Source organism: Eumetopias jubatus, unplaced genomic scaffold (assembly GCF_037043125.1).
Source record: "Eumetopias jubatus isolate StellerSeaLion01/CBP00866 unplaced genomic scaffold, mEumJub1_p1.0 scaffold_2, whole genome shotgun sequence".
Classification (NCBI taxonomy): domain Eukaryota; kingdom Metazoa; phylum Chordata; class Mammalia; order Carnivora; family Otariidae; genus Eumetopias; species Eumetopias jubatus.
Window position 1 is genome coordinate 15,145,126 of NW_028274808.1, and position 23,115 is coordinate 15,168,240.

The window sequence follows — 23,115 nt, forward strand, 5'->3', positions numbered from 1 at the left end:
TTAAATCTGGAATTCGAGGATAAATAGATTCTTTTTTTACTTTTCTTATTATATCCTACTGTCCCATTTCTTTCTCCCCTCTTTTCTTAACAACTTCTATAATTAAAAACTAATTTAAAATGTTAATATAAAATGTAAAGCAATTAGTTTTTAAAGTTAGATTATATTCTGCATATGTGTTATTTGAAATCCAAGATACAAATCATAAGAAAAAAAGTAGTACTTAGGTTTCAGAAGCATGGAATAGAAATGAAAATTAGAGGGAAAGTATTAAACTTAGAAGAATTTTCTGTGAAGATAATTCATTTGCTAGGATAGAAGGCGACTCTTGGAAAGTTCTTGGGTGGGTGAGAATGGTGATGGTCTAGATGTACACAGGAAGGATGTCTCCCTTTACTCATCTGTAAGTAATGTGCCCTTCTGGGCCGGTAGATGTACATCCAGTTTGGGACATGCTAAATTTGAGTGGTAGTGGAATTCTCCCCTCTAGACAATTTTGGATATAAACTTTCAGCCAAGGAAATAGGACAGAATTAGTTTTTAATGTGGGAAATATTAGCATAGTGGTGTGGAATGTATAGAAATGAATAAACTTTGCAATGAAATGAACATAAAGGGAAAAGAACTGAAGCCAAGTAAAAAGAAAGCTCTTTAAGAAAAGGGGATGATAGACAGAAGCATCCAATGAAACAAAGAATAAATCTTTATTCCTCCCAAATGAAAGGGATGTGTAAATGTTTACAGAAATCAGCTTGTACGCGGTGAACTGTCTCTTTACCTTGTGGTAGCTCGGAGAGGATTAGCTTCCATTGGGCATAAGCTACTTCTCATTAATCACCCTTCGTGAGGCTTTAGTTTTCGAGCAGTCAAACTTACCTCACTCCAAATCATTTGGTGTTCAGTGTCAGCAAAGCATATGACATTTGATGTTTATAAACTGTGACCCTTGCTCTGACCTCTTTTACAGGAATATAACCAGTTCTGTGTAATCGAAGAAGCAACCAAAGCAAGTGAAGTTTTAGAAAATTTGACTCAGGGAAAGATGTGCTTAGTTCCTGGTAAAACAAGGAAGTTTTTATTTAAATTTGTTGCAAAAACTGAAGACGTGGGAAAGAAAATTGAGGTTAGTTACGAAATTTGTTAAAACATACTTTAAGTGACAAAAGTATGTGTATGTCAGAAAAAATTTCAAATAGTACACAAGTTTATTGAGTAAAAAATGAACATCGTCCACTTGGACTTCCCAAGGGCAATCATTCATGGTTTGGTGGGTTTTCCTTTTTTGAGACTATACTATACATAATATTCTATCATTGATTTTTTTCACTTACCAGTGGATATTAGGCATCATTTCCTGGTAGTACGTAAGGCCAACCTCATTTTTGATGACTACATAATCAGTTAAAGACTTTTAAACAAAATATATATATATTAAGTACTGTAGCAATTATATTTTGTATAATATGACATAATTCAGGCTAGAGAGCTATATCATTTTGAGGTTTAAACATTTCTGATCGCATTTTTTTAAAGAAAAATGAAGACCATATATATTTTAAAGGATTCTTTTAATATTCATAATTAAAGTGCCTTTTAGAAATATATGATGAAAATATTATTTTTATTGAGCATAAACTGAACCAAACTACATGGGTCTAAATCCACCTCTCCAGCTTACTAGCGTGTGGCCCTGGCCAGTTACTTGACCTCTTTGTACCTCAGTTTACTCATCTGTAAAGTGGGGATAATAATGGTACCTACCTCTTAGTGTTTCATGAGGATTAAATCAGTTAGTTAATGTAAATTGCTTGGAATAGTGATTAATACATAGTAAGCGTTCATTAAGTGCATGTTTTCTATGGCTTGAAAACCATGATGATATTTGGCTGATCTAAACTTAGGACCATTTCTAAGAAACATAATACTACCAGTATTCCCATAACACTTTCTGTGAACCTGTCCATTTTATTATTAACTAAAATCCAGAGTTTTTTGCTTATTCACTAAAAAAAAAATTCTTTGATTTTGACTAAATCTCTGATTACATATTTTATTTTTGCAAGGTACCTAAGAAAGCTTACCAGATGGAAATCATAATTAATAACACTATTTTGAGTACATTTGTTAATGGATTTAGTTGAAAGGGACATTTATTCAGTTAATAATATTATAGATGTCTTCAGGAAAAATACGTTTGGAATTAGGAATTAGGTTATGAGTATGCTAATGGTCATCAAACCATTGATGTATTTCACTCAGCAGCCACTAACTGAGCATCTGTTACATCAGGTTCTTATCTCTGTTTAAAGGTGAACCTAGTCAGTGTCACAGCTAATAGATGACCAGGACAGCTGCCCCAGCAGGTGTTCTGACCTCATCACCCTGTGGGTCTCTAGAGGGACTCGGCAGGCCAGTAGTCACTATGTCATTTGTCGCAAGGGGATGGTGACAAGTATGAGGTGGCATTTCTGACAGCCCTCCATCTTTCAGATTACTTCGGTAGATCTGGTTCTGGGCCACGAGACGGGAAGATGTGTGGTTTTAAATTGGCAAGGAGGAGGAGGGGACGCTGCTTCCTCCCAAGAAGCCTTGCAGGCCTCGCGTTCTTTCAAAAGACGGCCTAAGCTCCCTGACAATGAACTTCACTGGGACAGCATAGTCATTCAGGCAAGCACAATGTACGTCCACCTCGCTAGGCAGATTGTGGAAGGCCATCTTGTTTCTTCTAAATACTTTGTTTGAATAACTTGTTTTCTTAAGAATCCGGTTTACTCAGCTAAGGTGTTTTTTTTTTTTTCTCTCAAAGGATCATCTCCAGAGTTCCAAACATTTCTGTGCATCTGCGACATGACCCTCCTGCCCTGACCAATGAAATGTATTGTTTGGTTGTGACCGTTGAGTCCCACGAGAAGACCCGAATCAGAGACGTGAAGCTCACCGCTGGTTTAAAACCTGGTAAACGTTCCTTTTTAAAAATTCGTCAGTGTTCATTCAACATAAAACAAATATCAGTGGTGTCAACTACAGGAAGTGTATTTAAAATATGGTTATGAAGTAGTTATGAAATGGGCTGTGCGGTATGAATTGTTAGGATAAAGTTTGAATTCTCTGTATTTAAAACACCGATATTAACACTTTTAGGACAGGATGCCAATTTAACTCAGAAAACGCACGTGTCTCTTCATGGAACAGAACTGTGTGATGAGTCCTACCCGGCTTTACTCACTGACATTCCCGTGGGAGACTTACATCCGGGGGAACAGGTGAACCTTGGTCAACTACGATGGGAGAGGAAAGCAACTAGATTGCAGTTTTAAATATGTAGTGGGTCTTAGATAGTTCTAGAGCATTTTAACAGCATATCCTGGGGCTAAAAATGGGATTTAACTAATGCACATTTTATACACATTTTACATATTTAAATGTGTAAAATGTTGTAAGCAGTTTTTATACGAGTGATTTTAGAGCAAATGACCCTAATATGGAGAACTAGTTGCTTTGATAAAATACCTAAATAACATTAAGTGTGTAACTTAATGGAATAACCCCTCAGGCAGCTTTTATTTCTGAACTAAATACAGTCTTGGGAAGTTGCCAGTGATAGTAAGAACAGGTGGAATAGTAATGATCCCGCTCTTATATTGAGGCAGGAGCAGCCGGTAAAAAGTGTTCAAGAATTTAGCCTGTTGGTACAATAAACTTTTAAAAGGTGGGCAACATTATCCTAGAGTATGTGTCAGGAGGAAATCTCTGAATTATTAAAGTACTTTTATTTTGTTACAGCTGGAAAAAATGTTATACGTTCGCTGTGGAACAGTGGGTTCAAGAATGTTTCTCGTGTATGTTTCTTACCTGATCAATACAACTATTGAAGACAAAGAAATTGTTTGCAAGTGTCACAAGGTAGAATTTTTTTTTCTTTTTCTTTTTCTTTTTTTTTTTAAGATTTTATTGATTCATTGGAGACACAGAGATACAGAGAGAGAGAGAAAGCATGAGCAGGGAGAGAGGCAGAGGCAGAGGGAGAAGTAGGCTCCTTGCTGAGCCAGGAGCCCGATGCGGGGCTCGATCCCAGGACCCTGGGATCATGACCTGAGCCGAAGGCAGACGCTTAACCATCTGAGCCACCCAGGCGCCCCAAGGTAGAATTTTTCATAGCTACTTCAGGAAGGTTCCTGTGTGGAGTATTCCCTATTTTGTGTTTCTTAGTTTACCTGTAACAAGATGAACAGCTTAGGTGCTTGTAATCTATTAACAATTTTTTTTTAATTTACCAATTTTAATTAAACATTTCTTGTTTTTTTTTTAATCATTTATAACTATTATAAATGATATACTATGGCTGTCATTGCTCACACTTCAGAAAATTGGCCTCCATGGCTTTTTGTATGGTCAAGGAATTTGGGATCTTTTGCAAAAAGTTTGAGACTCTAAACCTATGTGTTTCCGTATAAAATCACACATTAGACAAAATCTGTAAGTTGGTTATACACTGACGATTTTGGAGGATGGAAGGTCTCCCTTTATGAAATCTTTGTTCTGTTAGAAAGGACCATGGAAATTGTTGCTGCTAAGTACAGGTAGAGGGTAGAAATAAGGCCAGCATGGTCATAGTCGGCCACTTGGAGGCCACTGCTGTCACCTCGTTGGTGTATTTTCTGTTGTATTTACAGTGGTTTGGGGGAGCCATGTTTTTATTTAGATTTAACCATATTGTCTGGAATTGCTTGTATCTTCTTTTAGTAATGGACAGTCTCGGTATCTACTGTCTGCTTAGTCTTCCTGTGTTGTTTCGGCCTGTTCTCTGGAAGTGGGCCCTCAGCCAGCAGAGGAGAAGGCCAGTCAGTCTGGCCATTTGTAGGAAGGTTATAGCGCAGAGTCTGGGCCATCGGCTGTTTCGTGAGTCAGTGGGAGGCAACCCCATCCTAAGAGAGTTAGGAGTATTTCCCAAGTGGAAGGAGGGAAGGCATTGAATATATCAAAGACTTCACCTAGCCCGATGCGCTGGAATGAATCCTGGTGGGCGGAGGAGGAGGTGAGAGTGCCAATCTCAGCGTGGCCTCCTAACCTGGCGCTCAGTCTAGCCACGGAAACCTCTGGCCTCCATTTCCTCATCTCTAAAACAAGAACAGTACTGTTCTGTGCAGCTTTAGAGTCCTCAGCCTTGGATGTCGTTTCTACTTCGGATAATGAAGCTTCTAGTAGACTTGGAACATACCTTTTTAAAATAATTTTCTGCTCTGTAGTAACGATCCCGGAATCACACTACAGCGGTGTGCAGTGCTCTCTTCTCCTCAGGACGTGGTATTACTGAGATGCATGCTGCTTGTTCTTAATCCCCTTCCCCTATTTCTGTCATGCCCCCACCGCCCTCCCTTCTGCTAACCATCAGTATGTTCTCTATAGTTAAGAGTCTTTTGGTTTGTTTCTTCCTTTCTTCATTTGTTTGGTTTCTTAAATTCCACACACGAGTGAAATCATATGGTATTTGTCTTTCTCTGACTGACTTATTTCACTTAGCATCACACTCTCTCACTCCATCCGTGTATTGCAAATGGCAAGATTTCATGCTTTTTGATGGCTGAATAGTATTCCACCGTGTGGGTGTAGGTGTGCCTCTCACCTTTTTTATCCATTCATCTATTGATGGACATTTGGTTTGCTTCCACAATTTGGCTATTGTAAATAATGCTGCAATAAACATAGGGATGCATATATCCTTTTGAATCTGTGTTGTCATATTCTTGGGGTACATACTCAGTAGTGGAATTACTGGATCGCACGGTAATTCAATTTTTAATTTTTTGAGGAACCTCCATACTGTTGTCCACACAAAATGTCATCTGCCCATTTTTTTAATTGGATTATTTGATTTTTTTTTTTTGGTTGTATAAATACTTTATATATTTTGCATACTAAGCCTTTATTGGATATGTCATTTGCAGACATTTTTTCCTAATCAGGAGGTTGTCTTTTAGTTTTTTAGAGAAGCTATTTATTTTTCTATCAGCCAGTCCATTCCCAAGATAAGCTTTTAAGGGACACTCATTCTGAGGGACAGAAATAGATGTTCCACAAAAGAATGAATTGGTCAGATATGTTCGGTTAAAAGGTGTTAAACAGATACCTTGACTTCAGGGCTTAGCACTGCATTGAATTTGCTAATGTGTGTTGAGAATTTCACAAAAGGCTGTGGTGATTAGCTTTCAAAATTATTTTACTAAGAGGCGCTTTTCTCATGGAATGTCTGTCTTACAGGTCCTAGTGTTACTTGTAAGACATTTTGGAAATTCAAATGTAAATTCTTTTCCCTTCACTGGATTAAATCTCATTTTTACCTGCATGTGTGTCTGCTTCGTAGGCCATGTGGAAATTTAAAGTAGGCCACATCGAAGCTACTCATTGAGTTGCTTCTTCATTTCCATATATCTTTTCTGTGGGGGAATATTGAGGCCCTGGGCTTTAGATCATGGAACCCCTGCATCCGTTTTCAACCATCAATATCCTACTTACTACACTTTCTTAAAAAGTTAGCTTGATGGTATTGAGAGGAAATGTTTGAAGCATATAATAATAATAAACATGGTTTAGGCATTCCACTGGTGCTGCATATGCATTGTGTCACTTCATTGTCAGCAGCCCTGTGAGGATCGTGAAACAGACTCAGAGACCGTGTCCCCTCCCCAGGGTCACCTCACTGTGCCCAAAGTCCTCAGGGTTATAAGTATGTGTCCTCAAGGATTAAAACCCACATCCACCTGGCATTTTTACAGCCTGAGTTTTTAATCAACATGACTTTTTTTTTTAAAGGGTTCTCACCAATGGGATGGGTGGTTTGGTTCCAAAGCCATAGTAACCACATTGTTTAGTGAATAGACTCAGGGAGGCGATGTAGCACGTTGGTTAAAAGTACAGGCTTAAGGGTGAAATCTGCCTTTGTCACTTACTAGCTATGTGTGACCACTTCATCTTAAAATGATGAGTATGGGGACGCCTGGGTGGCTCAGTCAGTTAAGTAGCTGCCTTTGGCTTAGGTCATGATCTCAGGGGCCTGGGATCGAGCCCCATGTCGGGCTCCCTGCTCAGCAGGGAGTCTGCTTCTCCTTCTCCCTCTGCCCAGTCCGCCCCAACCACTGCGCGTGTGCGCGTGCCTGTGTGCACGCCCTCGCACATGTGTGCGAACTCTCTTTTCCTCTCTCTCAAATAAATAAATAAAATCTTAAATCCTTAAAAAAAAAATGGCAAGTATAATGGCATCTGTTTCCTTGAGTTATTACGAACATTACGTAATGCTTGTACAGTGATTATAGCACTGTCATATTTTATTATTGTTACTATCATTATTATTAGTCATTTTGTGTTGAGTCCAGGTAAAGAACTTAGACAGAAAGAAGACTCAGATTCTAGACTTGGCGCCACTAGCTTTGTGGGCTGAGGCCAATCATTTAACCTTCCTTAACCTCTGGTTCCTCTTCTGTAAAATGGTGACAGTGCCTGCCTTGCTCACTTTTACTAGATCCTGAGATAATGTGCTAGAAAGCGCTTTGCCGTGTGAACTGTTATAAAACCATAAGATAATTTATTAGAAATAGTGGTCTGGTCTCTCTACATAGGTTTTTACAAATATTACCTGAGGGGAAGATCCTACCTTCTTAATATATAAATTGGGATTATTTATTATCAGTTACAGATTGTGTTTTATACACCTTCTATTTTTAAAACTATGTTTAAGTTTAGAAAAGCCATTGAACGTGCCCTTTAAATTTTCTTGCAGGATGAAACTGTAACTATAGAAACTGTCTTTCCATTTGATGTCGCGGTTAAATTTGTCTCTACAAAGGTATGTTCTTGTGAAGCATTTTGGAAATCATTTCAGTTGTAGAAATTACCAGAAAAAGGAAAATGGATTACTGTAGTTCTAAACAGACCTTTTGTCTTCATTTGTGACAGTTTGAACACCTGGAAAGGGTCTATGCGGACATCCCCTTTCTATTGATGACGGACCTTCTAAGTGCCTCACCTTGGGCCCTCACTATTGTATCCAGTGAGCTCCAACTTGCTCCTTCTATGACTCCTGTGGATCAGCTGGAGTCCCAAGTGGACAAAGGTGAGAATGTGGATCATCCTACTTAATTAGAAGACAGGTGTGTGTGTGTGTGTGTGTGTGTGTGTGTGTGTGTGTGTGTGTGTGTGTGTGTGTGTGTAGGTTACAGTTTGAACACCTGGAAAGGGTCTATGCGGACATCCCCTTTCTATTGATGACGGACCTTCTAAGTGCCTCACCTTGGGCCCTCACTATTGTATCCAGTGAGCTCCAACTTGCTCCTTCTATGACTCCTGTGGATCAGCTAGAGTCCCAAGTGGACAAAGGTGAGAATGTGGATCATCCTACTTAATTAGAAGACAGGTGTGTGTGTGTGTGTGTGTGTGTGTGTGTGTGTGTGTGTGTGTAGGTTACCAGTGTAAGAGTTAGCTTTTTGCTAAGGGAGGGTAACTGAGACTGATACTCACTAAAGTGAATAAATTTAGAATTAAGGTAGAATTAGTATCATTTACAATTTGCTTGAGTATACCTTATTTTAAAAGATAAGATTTTTGCTACTGTAAGGGAGTTACTCTTTGAAAAATGTACTTGAAAATAAAATATTTTTTCATATTTGGATTTTTTTATAGATTACTTTTTTCTTATTAATTTTTAATTGTTTACTATTATGTATAACTTGTAAAAGATGGTTATTAAAGAAACTTGGGGGAAATATAAAAGAGTAGACAATAAGTTTGCTAAATCAACTAAAACAGTAGAGAGAAGAGATTTAAACCCAGGATATTACTTTTCTGGTGCATCATACTTTGGGCTTGTATACTTCTTGAGCTGTTAGAAAAAAATGAGTTTGAATGTTAACCCAAGCAAAATTGTGCTCAGCTATGTTATAAGGGTAAATATATGCAAAAAAATCATGATATATTCTTAAAACCAAATATAAATGAGTCATTTGCTCTATTTGTTTATCTACTACTGGACTTCAGTGTTACAAATCATATAGTTGATTTGCAGTACAGGTTGAAATTAGCTGAGTAGTTTTAGAATTCCAGTGTATTTTTTGTATCTGGCCTATAAATAAGTTTTAACATCTATCAATAAATAATCCACCGATATTTATCGATTTCACCGTATGGCGCCTTGCTAGGTTCTCAAGACAGCAAAAGGGCAAGCAGCCTTCATAGTCACTTCTGTGCATTTTAGGAAAGTCATCATAAAGGAGGGTGGGTGAAACAGGTGGGCGGACGGACACACAGGTAAAATCAAACGTGGCCCTAAACCTCTCTGTTTAAATGCTACAGACAGGTCCCACAGTCTGTGAAGTAATAATAATAGTAACCCATTTTTGCTTTCAGAATGCCTTCGTCAGTTTTGTTTTTCTGGCTTTGGGAACTTGGTTTTCTCCCGGTTCTGGAAGTCGTTGCCGCTGGTTCTCCTTGGTTTCCGTGTCCCCTTCTTTCCGTTCTCCCTGTGCCGACTTGGGAGCGATCGCAAGATTTAGAGTCACGCTGACCTGGAGTCCGTTCTCAGCCCTCCTGCTTGCTCTTTTGTTGTGTTGGACTGTTCAGTGGGTTTTATCATTTCTCAGAGTCAAAGGAGGTCATAGTCTGGATGAGATAATCTACATGAAAATCTCAGTCCAGTGCTCGTCTCCTAACAGCTCAACACAAGCTAGTTATTTGTCCATTCTTTGCTGACTCCTTTCCTGGCCCCTTCAGTGCTGGTCATTTCCAGGATCCTGACTTTGGCTCCCTTTACCTTTTCTACCAAGTCTCCACCTGCCACACAGCCTTTAGGCCGCCTGCATCCCGCAGTCCAGCCAGAGGAATCCGTGCGCGCTTGGTTCCAGCCAGGGCCCACGGAGACAAACTAGACGTCCTCTGTGCGTGTTCCTCCAGCCCGGCACCACGTTCTGCCTTCTTCGTGTGTCTGCCATCCAGAGACTGGCCCCGTCTCTCCTCTGGCCTTCAGGAATACCTCCGTAGCTGGTTTCTTCTTTGCCATTCTCTCCCTGCTCTGCCTTTCCTATTGCTGCCAGAGTTTGATTTCTCAAGAAACTATTCTGAGCGTGTCATTCCCACTTAAAAAGCTTCATGACATTCCAGATCTTTGCCAGCGCAGCTTCCCTTTCTAGCTTCTTCTGCACGAGCCTCTCTTCTGCCCCTTCCTCTTTCCCAGACTTCGAGCAAGCCAAACTTTACAGTCAGCAAACATCGCCTCCCTCTGGTTTTGAACATGTTAGTACCTTGGCCCACAACCCTTTCCTTTTTCTTTCAACCTGTCGAACTCTTGTGTGCTCTTCAGGACTCCTGTAAGCTTTGACTTTTTGATCTTCCCAAACAGGGCTGGGTCATCTTCCTTCTTTACTCCCCGAGTATCTTGTACGTGTGATAACACGTAACCATTCTATCGTAATTATTTATTTACACTTATGGCGCCTGCACTACGCTGTGTGCTCTTGAAGAGCTGCAGCCATGACATCATCCTCTCTGTATTGCCAGCCTCGTAGTACTTGGCATTTAATAAGTGATAATTAATGAATAATTAATGAATTGTAATTAGTGATAATTATGATAATAAGTGATAATTAATGAATAACGTCCACCTTGAATTTCCCATTACTAGTTTTCTGTTGCTGCTGTAACAAATTACCAAGTTGGTTGCTTAAAACAACACAGATTTATCTGAAGGTTCTAGAGGTCAAAGGTCCTAAAGTCACGGTGTTGGCAGGGCTGCATTCCTTCTGGGCTCTAGGGAAAATCCTCGCCTTTGCCCTTTTCAGCTTGCAGAGGCCAGTTGGATTCCTTGGCTCCCGGCTCCCTCCTCCAGCTTCAAAACCAGCAGCGTAGCATCTTCCCGTGTTTCTTTTCTCGCCTCTGCTTCCATTCTCCCCTTTCTCTCAGGCTCCCTCTTGCCTCCCTCTTTCCCTCATAACCCTCATGGTTACATTGGACCCAACTGGATCATCCAGTATAATCTTCCCATTTTAAGATCCTTATCTTAATCACATCCGTAAAGTCCTTTCTGCCAGGTTAGGTAACATTCTGGGAACTATGATGTGGTTATCTTTGGGGAAGGGGGTGGCATGGCATTATTCTCTCTCCCACCTCTAAGAACACCAGAACGCATGCATTAGAAAATTTATGTTTGACATACTAAAAATAACAACTTTACTAGGTCATAAGGTTGACCCTAATGTTAATTGTTAATAAAGGTTATATCATTTTGGTTAACTTCCTAGAATTAAGGAGGACTTGCTGGAGCAAGGTGGGGCAGGGGGGAGGCAATATGAATGTCCCAGGTTCTGAGAAAAAAGGTATCTTAAGAGGTTTGAATTAATGTGTGTTCTGTTTAGTGGGCTACAGTATCATTTCCTAGGCCTTAATGTAGAAATTGGCCCAGCTTTTTTCCCTTTGACTTCCAGTTTCTCCCCACAACCTAACTATTAATTTCTCACAGCCTTCTTCATTGGAGAACCATAAAAACAATTAGTTAATATTTAAAGACTTTGTTATTATCGTTTGAAAGTTTCACTCACAGATGTGCTAACATCGGTCCTCCATGGGCCCTGTTGCTGGCTTGCATTAAAGGAGGGGCCCCCCAGGCTGCGAAGGGCTGACAGGGAGACCTCGGGTCAGTTGAGCTTTTGTCTTGTCATCAGGAATTTAGACTAAATTTGGCAAGAGGACAGCATCCTTGTGTAAGAGGTAAATAACCAAATTAGACAGTAACGAGGCACCGTATAAGGTGTTTCCATTTGATGGTGTCAGTTATGTGCGTTTGTCAGAAAAGCCCGAGTTGGCTGGAATGACATTTTGAGTACCTTAAGGGTTAACTAAAAATTTCTTTTTCCCTACTGTGAAATGTTTTCTTTGGAGACATGAAGTAATATGGAGAAAGAAAAATAATCACCAAATGGTATTATCCTGACTCCAGACTTTTCCTTTTCATTAGTTCCCATAGGAACTTGTCACAGACCTACAGCTGCTTCGCCTCTTTTTATTATAACGGAATATTGATATATTAGAAAGAAAACCTGGACAGGGACTTTGTGACCTTGGAAAAGTCATTTAACATCTCTGAGCCTTAGTTTTTAAGTCTCTATAAATAATGTATAACTGATAAAGTATTCTGTTTTTGTTCCATTACCGGAGGTGAAACTCTCCTTTCATAGGGAAAATCCTTGCATAAGGATTATAAAAACTATTTCTTGTAGTTGTTTTACAGACTGGAGAGAGTGCTAGTGAATGCTTTTGTCTTCGGTGCCCATCCGTTGGAAATGTTGAAGGTGGAGTAGCAACTGGGCATTATATTATCTCCTGGAAGAGGTAAGTTATATCAGCCCTGTCTTTTTTTCCTTGTCTGTGCTATTCTCATGCCTTTATTATTTGTGATTGTCATTTCATATTTGAAAGCTTCTTTCAGTCCTAGGGTGAAGACTAGAAGTCACGTGCAATCACTAACCATTTGTCAAAAACACAAAGATTAAAAAGGATCATTAAACTTTCATTTGTATTTGTCACAATTTGTGACCTTAATATCCTGATGAAATTTTAGCCAAATGAATTCTTACAACAGGACCATTAAAAACATTAGGAGAAACTTCTCTTACTTGCAGTCAATAGGATTGTTTACATAGAAAACCCAAGTGAATCAACAGATTATTTGCATTATAAGAGTTCCAGCAAGGTTGCTGGATATAACATTCAATATACAAAATCCAGTTGGCTTTCTATATCAGTAATAAACCTCCAGCAATGTACTTTTAAAATAGGTATCATTTAGATGACAACAATAATTATAAGGTAAGTGAGAGTATATCAGATAGAAAACATGTGTTACCATTATGGAGAAAATTATAGAACTTTAAAACATTAAAGGAAATTCTTAAATCAATGGGGAAATATACAGAATGGTCTCGGGTAGGATTTGGATAGGTCTAATATTGTCTGTTCTATAGAATCAGTGCCGTTTCCTTCAAAATCCCAATAGCTTACTTTGGTTTGTTTTTGTAGAACCTGTAGAACCTGACACTCTTGATCATGAAGTTTCTCTGGAAAGGCAAAACCTCAGAAATAGTCAAGATAGGCCAGAAGAAAAACTAGGCAAGGGTACTTGCTCTTCTAAATTCGCAGACTTACTGTGAAGCTACAGTAGTCACTGCTATGATATTGGCTTGGGGGTTTGTAAATAAGCCAGTGGAAGAGAAGAGAGAGTCTAGAAATAGATCCACAGATCCACACATATGGAAATTATATTTTAGAGAGGGAACATTACAGATCAGTGGGGAAAGGATGAACTGTTCCACAATTGGTGGTGAACAGTTGGGTGTCCATTTGGGAAAAAATTGGATCTCTACAATGTTTATAAAAATCAATTCCAGGTATCCTCAAGTTCTAATTGTGAAAAGCAAAACTTTATTACTTTTAGTAAAAAATAAGAGAATTGTTTAAGACTTTGGAATAGGGAGAGTTCCTTTAAACAAGCCACTAAAATTGGTGAATTTGATTTATTACAATTAAGTTTCTTAGTTCATTTAAAAATGCCATGTAGAAAGTGAAAAGACAAAATACAAATTGGGAAAAGCTATTTACAACATGTAAAACTGACAAAGTATTAGAGTTCATATCAAGACCTTCTACAAATCATAAGAAAAACAAGTCTCCTAACAGAAAGTTGAGCAAAATCTCGAGTATGCGGTGTAAGGGAAAGAGAAGAAGCCAATGGCTAGTAAACATAGGGAGAGAAGCTTGACGCACTAGGAATCTGAGATTCCGATGTGCTCCCACTAATTTGGAAAAATAAAAAGGTTTAACAATGCATGGTTTGTCAAAAGTTCCTTTGGAAGTCTGGCAGGACCAGGTAAAATTGAAGATGTCTATACCCCATAGTCATAGAAAAGTCTTAAACGTGCACACCAAGGGTATGTGTAAGAATGTTCGTAGCACCTCTGATTATCGTAGCCAGCAGTTAGAAACTAAATATCCATCAACAGGAAAATGGATAAATTGTGGCATAGTCATACAATGGGATGTTGTGTTATCAGTGAAAATGAATTAACCAGAGCTACACCTGGTAACTTAATAGTAAGTGAACAAAGCAACTGCAGATATTCAGAATGTGAACAAATTGCATGTATATAATATTGGAAAACATGTGAAACACTGTGTACTTCTTAGGGCCACATACATAATTTGGAAAAGTGTAAAGAAACACATAGCAATGATAGATACCAAATTCAGGATAGTAGTTGCTTCTGCGGAGTGCAAGCAGGAAGGGGTACATGGGAAGATTCAGCTATATTGTTATGTTTTCTGAGGCTGGGAGGTAGATATGTGATATTTTATGTGTTACTTTCTTAGCATGACTCAGTTTTTTTTCATAAATTTTAAAACAGTGGATAAGATATATTAAAAATGAGAATGGAAAAATAATGTAATTTTGTTTTTAAAAAACTAACTTTCTTTTCCCCACTTCTGAATTTACTAAACATTGAAGTTTAGTTTAATTTATGTTTCTAGGAATTAAAATGGTATTGTGAAGACACTGTTTAATTATCCCATCATGCTACTGTAGTACCATAAAGACGTATTTCTTAATGATGAAGGGTTAGATGGTTTTTCCTGTCGCTTCTGCTGTGTAATAATTGGCACAGAGTGTTGGCTATTCTGCCTCTAGATATATAACTCTCCCCAAGGGCTCTCCTTGGTCAGATAGCACCCAGCTGGCCCTGTAGTTCCCATTCTAACTGTAACAGAGGGAAAGATACTTGACAGTTTCCTAATGGTACTCACTTTTTCTCGGTAGTGCTGGAATGGCACCCTGTTTATTGATTATAACATATTTTTAGTTCCTCGGTTTCTACTCTGTACTTCTAGAATTGTTGTAGTAGTCCGCTTGCAAGTCGTCCCTGCTCAGCTGTGAGCCGGCTGCAGGGTGAGAAGGAGGTCTCTGTCACAATGTCGGTCACTGGGCGGCCACCCACACTGAGAGCGTTTTGCTACCAAACACTGTGTTCAGTGGTGTGCCCCCTGGCGTGCTCGATTTACCCTACGGCACTGGGGCCAAGCAGCAGCCATGGGTTGGGGCATTTGTGGATTGGAAACGTTCCAGCCACAAACAGGATTCCGAAAGCTTTTCACGAAACAACTTCCATTAGTAAAGTTCTAGAAAATGTAGAAGTAATTTCTGTTTCCTTTGGAACACGTTGGTGCGTATACACGTTTCCTGTTTTTAACTTTTCGCGGGAAGCCTGGGTTTGAAAACTGCCCTTTTCTGCCGCAGGACCTCAGCCATGGGGAATGTTCCTGTCATCAGTACTGCCGTCACTCTGCCACACGTGATCGTAGAAAACATTCCTCTCCATGTGAACGCAGGTAACGGCATCAGATTGTACTTGAGGAAAAGAATCCAGGAAGAATACCTGTTTTAGCTTCTAAGGTTTAAAAAATTCTATTATAAAAAAGTGCCCGGCATTTACAGAAGTAGATTCTGATCAGTCCTGTTTCATCCATACCTCTACATACGCCTCCTGCTCCCCTTATTTTAAAGCAGATCCCAGCTATTATTTCATCTACAAATATTTTTGTCTGCATCTTTAATATTAGTGGTTATTTTTTGAAACATAATCACAATTCTGTTATCATCACTGACCCTCTCCGCTCTCAGACTGTTTCTCTCTCTCTCTCAAATAACTAAATACATAAATAAATAAAATCTTTGAAAATTAGGAATAATTTCTTACTATTATCAAATTCCAGTGTCGCAATTTCCCTGGTCGACTCTGTGAAGGTTCTTTAGATTGTTTTAAGGTCTCGCATTGCAGCTGATGGATGTCTCGTACTTTTGAAATCTATGCTCAAGAAGACCCCCCCGCCCTCTGCTCCATCATGTCCTTCACCACCACTGCCTGCCCCTCTTCCTTGCTGTTCATTTGTTAAAGAAATGGAGTCCGGTGTCCTGTAGAGCTTCCCATAGTCTGGATTTTGCCGACTGCATTGTAATCAGTTTTGAGGGTCCCTGGGAGTTGGTGGTGAGATCTATAGTCTTGATCAGATTCAGGTTCAAGTTTTTGGCAAGAATACTTCATGGCTAATGGTGTGTGCTCCCATCAGGAGGCACGTGATGCCTATCATTCCTTCTTGAACCGTGATGGATATTTAGAGAAATGTTTTATAGACTTGAAAAATTATTCCTAAAATATAATTCACCTCCTGATAGCCACGACTCTTTCTAGGTCAATCAGCTTTACGAGGAGACTCGATTCTTTTGGGCCTGTTTTATCATAGTCCCATGGGCTGTTGTCCAATCAAAGAATTTTCTTACTTAGCGAGAGCGCGGTATTATCACTAATTTAAATAATCCTATGTCTACGGAATGAATTTCATTTACAAAAAGAACTCATAAATGGTGAACTATTTTTTTTTAACCAAAAGAAATGTGTCCTCTTTCTCTGCAGATCTGCCATCATTTGGGCGTGTCAGAGAATCCTTACCTGTCAGATATCACCTACAGAACAAGACCAGCTTAGTTCAAGATGTAGAGATTTCTGTGGAGCCCAGTGATGCCTTCATGTTCTCGGGTCTCAAACAGGTATAGGTCGTATCTCACTGGGTTGCTTACGTAGATAGAGAAGTGTGGCCCGGAAATGGAGAGCTATATATTTCGCTTTTACAAACGAACGGATAAGGCTGATTGTGGTCCCTGTTATTTTGATAGGAAATTTTTAGCCACTTTTAGTATATGTGCTGCCGAAGCGAGCACTTTTAGCCACTTTTAAAGATTAACTATAATTCATAAAGAGGTGGATTAAGTGGGTAACCCTTTTCACATTGAGATCATACATGTAAGTTCTTTCTTTTTATAAAACAAGAATTCACAAATCCTTGGACTGTAATAGGATTCCTGAAAATTTTATTATTTATTTATTTATTTTTATTAAAAAAATTTTTTTTTAAAGATTTTATTTATTTATTTGACAGAGAGATACAGAGAGAGAGCAAGTAGGCAGAGAGGCAGGCAGAGGGAGAGGGAGAAGCAGGTTCCCCATGGAACAGGGAGCCCGATGCGGGGCTCGATCCCAGGACCCTGGGATTATGACCTGAGCCGAAGGCAGCCGCTTAACCGACTGAGCCACCCAGGTGCCCTGGATTCCTGAAAATTCTAGATTTCCCTTTTATTACTACTGAGTGTGTGTGTGTGTGTGTGTGTGTGTGTGTGTGTGTGTGAGAGTGAGTGTACTTGTGTCTTTTAATTGGAGGCCTAGAGGCCTTATTACCCATATTAAAAGCTTGATTCTCTGGGGCGCATGGCTGGCTCAGTCAGAAGAGCATGCAACTCTTGATCTTGGGGTCATGAGTTCAAGCCCCATGTTGGGTGTGGAGCCTACTTAGAAAAAAAAAAAAAAAAAGCCTGATTTCTCTTCTGAACTATCAGTGAAACTTTTTAGAGATTTTTGATCTTGCACAGAACTTACTCATCTTTGGCACATTTAGACACGATTTTATATTTAAAATAAAAAATTGTTCAGGTGTTTTGATTCACTCATTCAAATCAGAGGTGGAAAAGTTCATCACGTTTTTGAATGGAACATACACTTCCAGGCAAAACCGTATTTCAGTGAGAATTCTGTCTTCTGCTGTCAAAGTGGATAACAGACACCCCTCAATAGTCAGTAAATACTTTGCATCAACGAGGACATAACTAGAAGAAGAAATGTGTCCTAATACTCAGAAGTGTCTACCCTGACTAGCCATCTGTGCTGTACATAATGTGAATGCTATGTTTGTTGTTAAACGTAAAATAGAATTATATATGAAACATACTGTAAGTGCATTCATATTTAAGTTGATAACATAGAATACATCATATTAGCTATTATGTATTGGTACATGACATGTACATACTATATGTACTCATTTGCAAATGAGGAAGCTTTTCTAGAGTGTCCTCATCTTTTTCACATATTGATTTATAAAAATATATGATACCAAACATCTTTTTTTCCCCTGACATCATTTACCTCGCCACAAAGATCCCCTAAAAGAAAACACCGGAAACAACTAGTTTGTCTTACGTTGACGTAATGTATACAAAGATACCTTTCTACCAGTTATCTCATAACATACTGTGACTGTAAAAAATCTACCTGGTCTCAGACACAGAAAATCTTGATCCATGTCGTCTTCCCCTTTTTAAGCTGGTGCAAGTTGCCGTTTGGATCTTGGTAGAAATCACGCACATTTTTTTAATGCATTTATTATCTGTGTAGTCCTCATGTCACACTAATTCAGCCCTGTATTTTAGAATCTGGAAGGTGGAATTAGGAGAGAGAGAACATTTCACCAGAAAGATTTGGGTATCCGGTCACTTGTGAATAATTAAGGGGTGACACCGTGAAGATGCTGTAAGCATGTACCTTTGATTGTCTTTCTCTACAACTTGTTATGCTATAGATTCGATTACGGATCCTCCCTGGCACCGAACAGGAAATGTTATATAATTTCTACCCTCTGATGGCCGGCTACCAGCAACTGCCGTCTCTCAACGTCAACCTGCTTAGATTTCCTCACTTCACAAATCAACTGCTCAGGCGTTTTATACCTACCAGTATTTTTGTAAAGGTAAGGCTTAGAAATTGTCTGCTTTTTGAGTCTCCTGTCTTGAAAACAAACCAGAGGTATTTCTTTCATGTAAGCTTCACTGAACAATATTTTGAGACTGATAGCTTTGATTGTTACAATATGAGTTTGGCAGTATTGCTGTTCATTTGTGTAAAGTTGCTATTATTTCACAGAATCTAATTTCAAAGGTTTTCATTCCCTTAGGTAGATAATGATTTACCCTTGCAGGATCCTTTGACGTGTTTATTCTTTGGCTTAGTAAAGTATGTTTTTACATTGTAGTTAGTTTGTAACTAGTTTTTAGTCAAAATGGATCAGCTTTCTAAACATGAACCTTGAATGGTCCTAATTCCCTGTGTAATACTGGACTGGGGCCTTTTCTGAAAATGATCCCGTGTCAGAAACTGTATTCGGGTTGAATGTTTTGATGTTGTACACGGGGACCGTGTCCAGGTTCCTGGGGTAAAGGAATGTGTCAGATGGTCATGGTCGGTGTGGGAGAGAGCGAACCGGGCTGTGCGGGAGGTTCATTCAGCACAGCGCTCCCCTCCGCTGAAGCTGTTCTCGCTGCCTAACATTAAGGCTTCCCTCCAGCTGGTTGTGGGTTCCTCTAACTCGGGTATATGTGGATATATATGCGTCCTGTGCACCGTCTTCTGTTTTAACTTTATACTCCCTTTTGGAAGGACATGTCACATTGCTTCCCCTTGCCTGTTTTGTGTGTCTCTTATTCAAGTTTGGAGGAACTGTCCCTTCTTTACACAATCTGGGATGGGGTAAATGATAAATGAGCCTGTGTTGATGTATCCTTTATAATCTTCCTAGCTTTTATCTTTCCATCTGCAAAACAATAATTTATTAACGTTTCCAAGCACCATACTTGTAAATTGTAAAAGAAAAATCTCATACTTACAGATCTCCTGTGTTTAAACAGTGGCTTTTTGAAAAGACTGAATTTTTTTTTTTTTAAAGATTTTTTATTTATTTATTTGAGAGAAAGAGAATGAGAGATAGAGAGCACGAGAGGGAAGAGGGTCAGAGGGAGAAGCAGACTCCCCGCCGAGCAGGGAGCCTGATGCGGGACTCGATCCCGGGACTCCAGGATCACGACCTGGGCCGAAAGCAGTCGCTTAACCAGCTGAGCCACCCAGGCTCCCAAGACTGAATTTTTTTTTAGAACAGTTTTAAGTTCATAGTAAAATTGAGAGGACAGTACAGAGATGTCCCACATAACCTCTACCCCGCGCCAAAAGCAGTTTATTTTTATTTTTTAATATTTTTAATTTTTAGTTTAATTTTTTAAAAGATTTTATTTATTTATTAGAGAGAGACTGCGTGCACACAAGCAGGGGGTGGGAGAAGGGGCAGAGGGAGAAGCAGACTCCCCACTGAGCAGGGAGCCCCACTTGGGGCTCGATCCTGGGGTCATGACCTGAGCCGAAGGCAGACGCTTAACCCACTGAGCCACCCAGGCACCCCGGCAGTGGCTTTTTAAACATTTCCACCTGTTCACATTCACAAGCCACGTCTGTTGCTGTTCCTCCTGTCGTGTCTCAGGTCACCCTGCAGGGGAAAAGTCTTGAGACCCAGGTGGGGAGCAGTGGCGGCATGGGTGACCTTTGAAGCGTGCTGTTCCCAAATCCAGAAGTACAGCTTTAGTTAGCGTGGGAGTAGGTATCCGCATAGACAGAGCTCTACAAACACCGCCTGTTTGAGACGTGACAGTTGATCATTTTGGGGAATCAGGATTTCGGATCCGCTGATGAATCTCTTTCATTCCTTTCCCTGTAGGGCTCGGTACACCCAACCTAATCCCAGCTCGTGCTAGTTCAGTCTTCTGCTGTTCTTCCACAGTAAGCCTTTGCCGGGTAGTGCTTAAATCCATAAGGAAAGGTTCCAGGAAAATAAACATTTGTAAGTTTTAGCATAGCTAGCATACCCTTTCCTAACTGCCATGCTCTTTTTTCTAAATACAGGTACTACCTTCTAGTAACCTGACTGCTGCCAAAAAAGTTGGCTGGGATCCTCAGAGCCGGCTCCTTTATCAGCTGGGAAGTCTTAGAGTGACAGTTGTTTGACCTGTGACTGAGGATTACCCTTTCCCCACTTCGTGAAGTCTTACTGACTCAAGTTGTATATCCCTTCACACCTTTAGTAAACTCCAGAGCTGTGCTATTCCAGTATGATAGCCACTACTCATGTGAGCCCTACCGAGATGTAAATTACAGTTAATTAGAATTTAATTTAACTTAAGAATTGGTTAGTTGCACTAGCCGCACTTGAAGTGCCCAGTAAATCAGTGTGACAGGTGGCTCCCATGTTGGACAGTACTGACTAGAGCTTTTCCATCATCACAGAAAGTTTCTCTTGGACAGCGCTGCTCTACTTCAAGGCTGGATTAATATTTTTCTTCCTTTGAAAAGTAGATTCCAGTTTTCTAATTGCATGATGTTCTTGTCTTCTGTCCCTGTTTGTAAAGCTGTGTTTGGTAAGGATATAACCAGGTTGAGCCATTACTCCGTTTCTTTCTTTCATTTTTTTTTTTTTTAAGATTTTATTTTATTTATTAGAGCGCACAAGCAAGGAGAGGGGCAGAGGAAGAGGGAAAAGCAGACTCCCCGCTGAGCAGGGAGCTAGACGTGGGGCTCAGTCTCAGGACCCTGGGATCATGACCTGAGCTGAAGGCAGACGCCTAACTGAGCCACACAGGTGCCCCCATTATTCCGTTTCTGAAACTGAACACCCTCTATCAGTACTAAAGATTATGTGAAGTACAAAAGACCAAGCACCTGTTCTTTAATTCATTCCGTTCCTGCTTGAATGTCAGAGGCCTAACTTACACACGTATGCATGCATACATACACGTATATGTATGTGCACACACGTACACACGTGTGTACACGCAGACACACTCGTGCGCATGCATGCACACACGTATGCGCACACACTCGCGTGCACACGCACACACTCGCGCGCATGCATGCATAAAGCGTACAGCAATAAAACTGAAAGCGGGAGTGCTCCCTCCCTGTCTCAGGGAGTCTCACCGGAACCATTCTGCTTCAAGCCCAGCCAGTGGCTTTTGGTGATGATGTTGTAACACTGTTCTGTTTCATGTCCTGAATACCATCTCATGCTTTTCCCACAAAGGTCTGCTAATGTACATCCGCTTAGTAAGATTATTTGCAAGAGTTTAATCTTTTCAGTTCCTTGATGACTCCCTGGGGTATTGCTAACCTGTCAGAAGTTTTACCTCTAAGTACAGTCACGATACCTTTTATTCTTTCGTAGCCTTTACTCTTGTGATATGATGTTTTAACTTTTTTTCAGTGACCTTAGGGAAAGGGAAATTTTTGTTTTTATCTGCCGCTTCCATCCTTGTAGTGTTCATTGTTAGATATTCTAGTTCATTGTGAATTGCTTTTTCTTACAAACAGGAGATTGGGAGACCTTGAATCCCCAAGGAACTTATCTTTCAGCTCAGGTTTGTGGCGTTCTTCAAGCGTGGGATGCAGGAGGGCCCTGAGCAAGAGAGAAAATAAAACTATCCCTGAAGCAGGAATGGCAAATGGGTTCCCTTTCACATGCTCCCGGCGCGCGATCAGTAGCTGCTAGGACCCAGGGTGGAGAGAATTAGTGACTGAGGCAGATTCAGCCAGTGGAGGTATGCGGTCGACTGGCAGTGTCAGTGTCTGCGGGCAGAGGGGACAGGGGCAGCGCCTTGGCCCTGAAGCTTGCCCCCCGCCCCAGGTTCAAGTGAAGCAAGAAGGTGGGGTGAAAGAAGGAGAGAAACAAATGTGATTTTGATACTTGAACACGTTTATTCCATTTTTGTGAAACAGTTCCAAGAATTTTGAGATCTTTTCAATTAATAGAGCTCTTGTTACTGTCTTATAAACCCGTCTTATTTCCCCTCTTTCAAGCCACAGGGCCGGCTCGTGGATGATACCTCTATTGCTGCCGCATGAAGTTCAAGACTGGCCCTCGGCTGTTCTTCCAGAGAAGGTGGACGGAGCTATAGAAGTTTTTCATTGTGAACTGTAGCTTTGATCATGGTAAAAGTTAATCTTTTCTATTTTTTAATGGTTGTTACACCAACTCTTCAGAGGAACTCATGCTTAAAATATTAGGAAAATCTATCCTCTCTTATAGTTTCACTAATAAATATTTGAAATCTCTCAGTGTGACATGGAAAGATGTCTGACCATTGTTATTGTTGGAAGTAGTTTTATGAACAGTAGGTTCTTAAAGTAAGTGATTCGCATGTGCAGTATCAGAGGAAAAGGGAGCCTCCCAAACAGGACTGGCTGTGGGGAGGAAAGTGCACCTAAGCTGCCCCAGGGAAGTTCTGAATCCCGGTGCGTCGCTTTCAGAGTTGGCTGAACCGGAGATCAGCCCGTCCTCATACATTGAATTGAGTGCTCAGAATCCATACATCCCAACTCGTAAGCA

At 40.1% G+C, this 23,115-nt stretch overlaps 1 protein-coding gene across 1 annotated transcript in view; it reads left to right on the forward strand.

The window, feature by feature from the left end:
• The window catches only part of TRAPPC11 (trafficking protein particle complex subunit 11), a 45,655-nt gene extending 22,797 nt beyond the window's left edge, over window positions 1-22,858 (forward strand). The window contains exons 19-30 of the mRNA XM_028099717.2: window positions 968-1,123; window positions 2,491-2,678; window positions 2,807-2,955; window positions 3,142-3,263; window positions 3,784-3,903; window positions 7,775-7,840; window positions 7,951-8,107; window positions 12,258-12,369; window positions 15,326-15,417; window positions 16,500-16,633; window positions 18,496-18,663; window positions 22,587-22,858. Of these exons, the coding sequence (XP_027955518.1) occupies window positions 968-1,123; window positions 2,491-2,678; window positions 2,807-2,955; window positions 3,142-3,263; window positions 3,784-3,903; window positions 7,775-7,840; window positions 7,951-8,107; window positions 12,258-12,369; window positions 15,326-15,417; window positions 16,500-16,633; window positions 18,496-18,663; window positions 22,587-22,631 (1,509 nt within the window). The 3' untranslated portion in view covers window positions 22,632-22,858. The remainder of the gene's footprint in view (window positions 1-967; window positions 1,124-2,490; window positions 2,679-2,806; window positions 2,956-3,141; window positions 3,264-3,783; window positions 3,904-7,774; window positions 7,841-7,950; window positions 8,108-12,257; window positions 12,370-15,325; window positions 15,418-16,499; window positions 16,634-18,495; window positions 18,664-22,586) is intronic.
• Window positions 22,859-23,115: the final 257 nt, after the last annotated feature.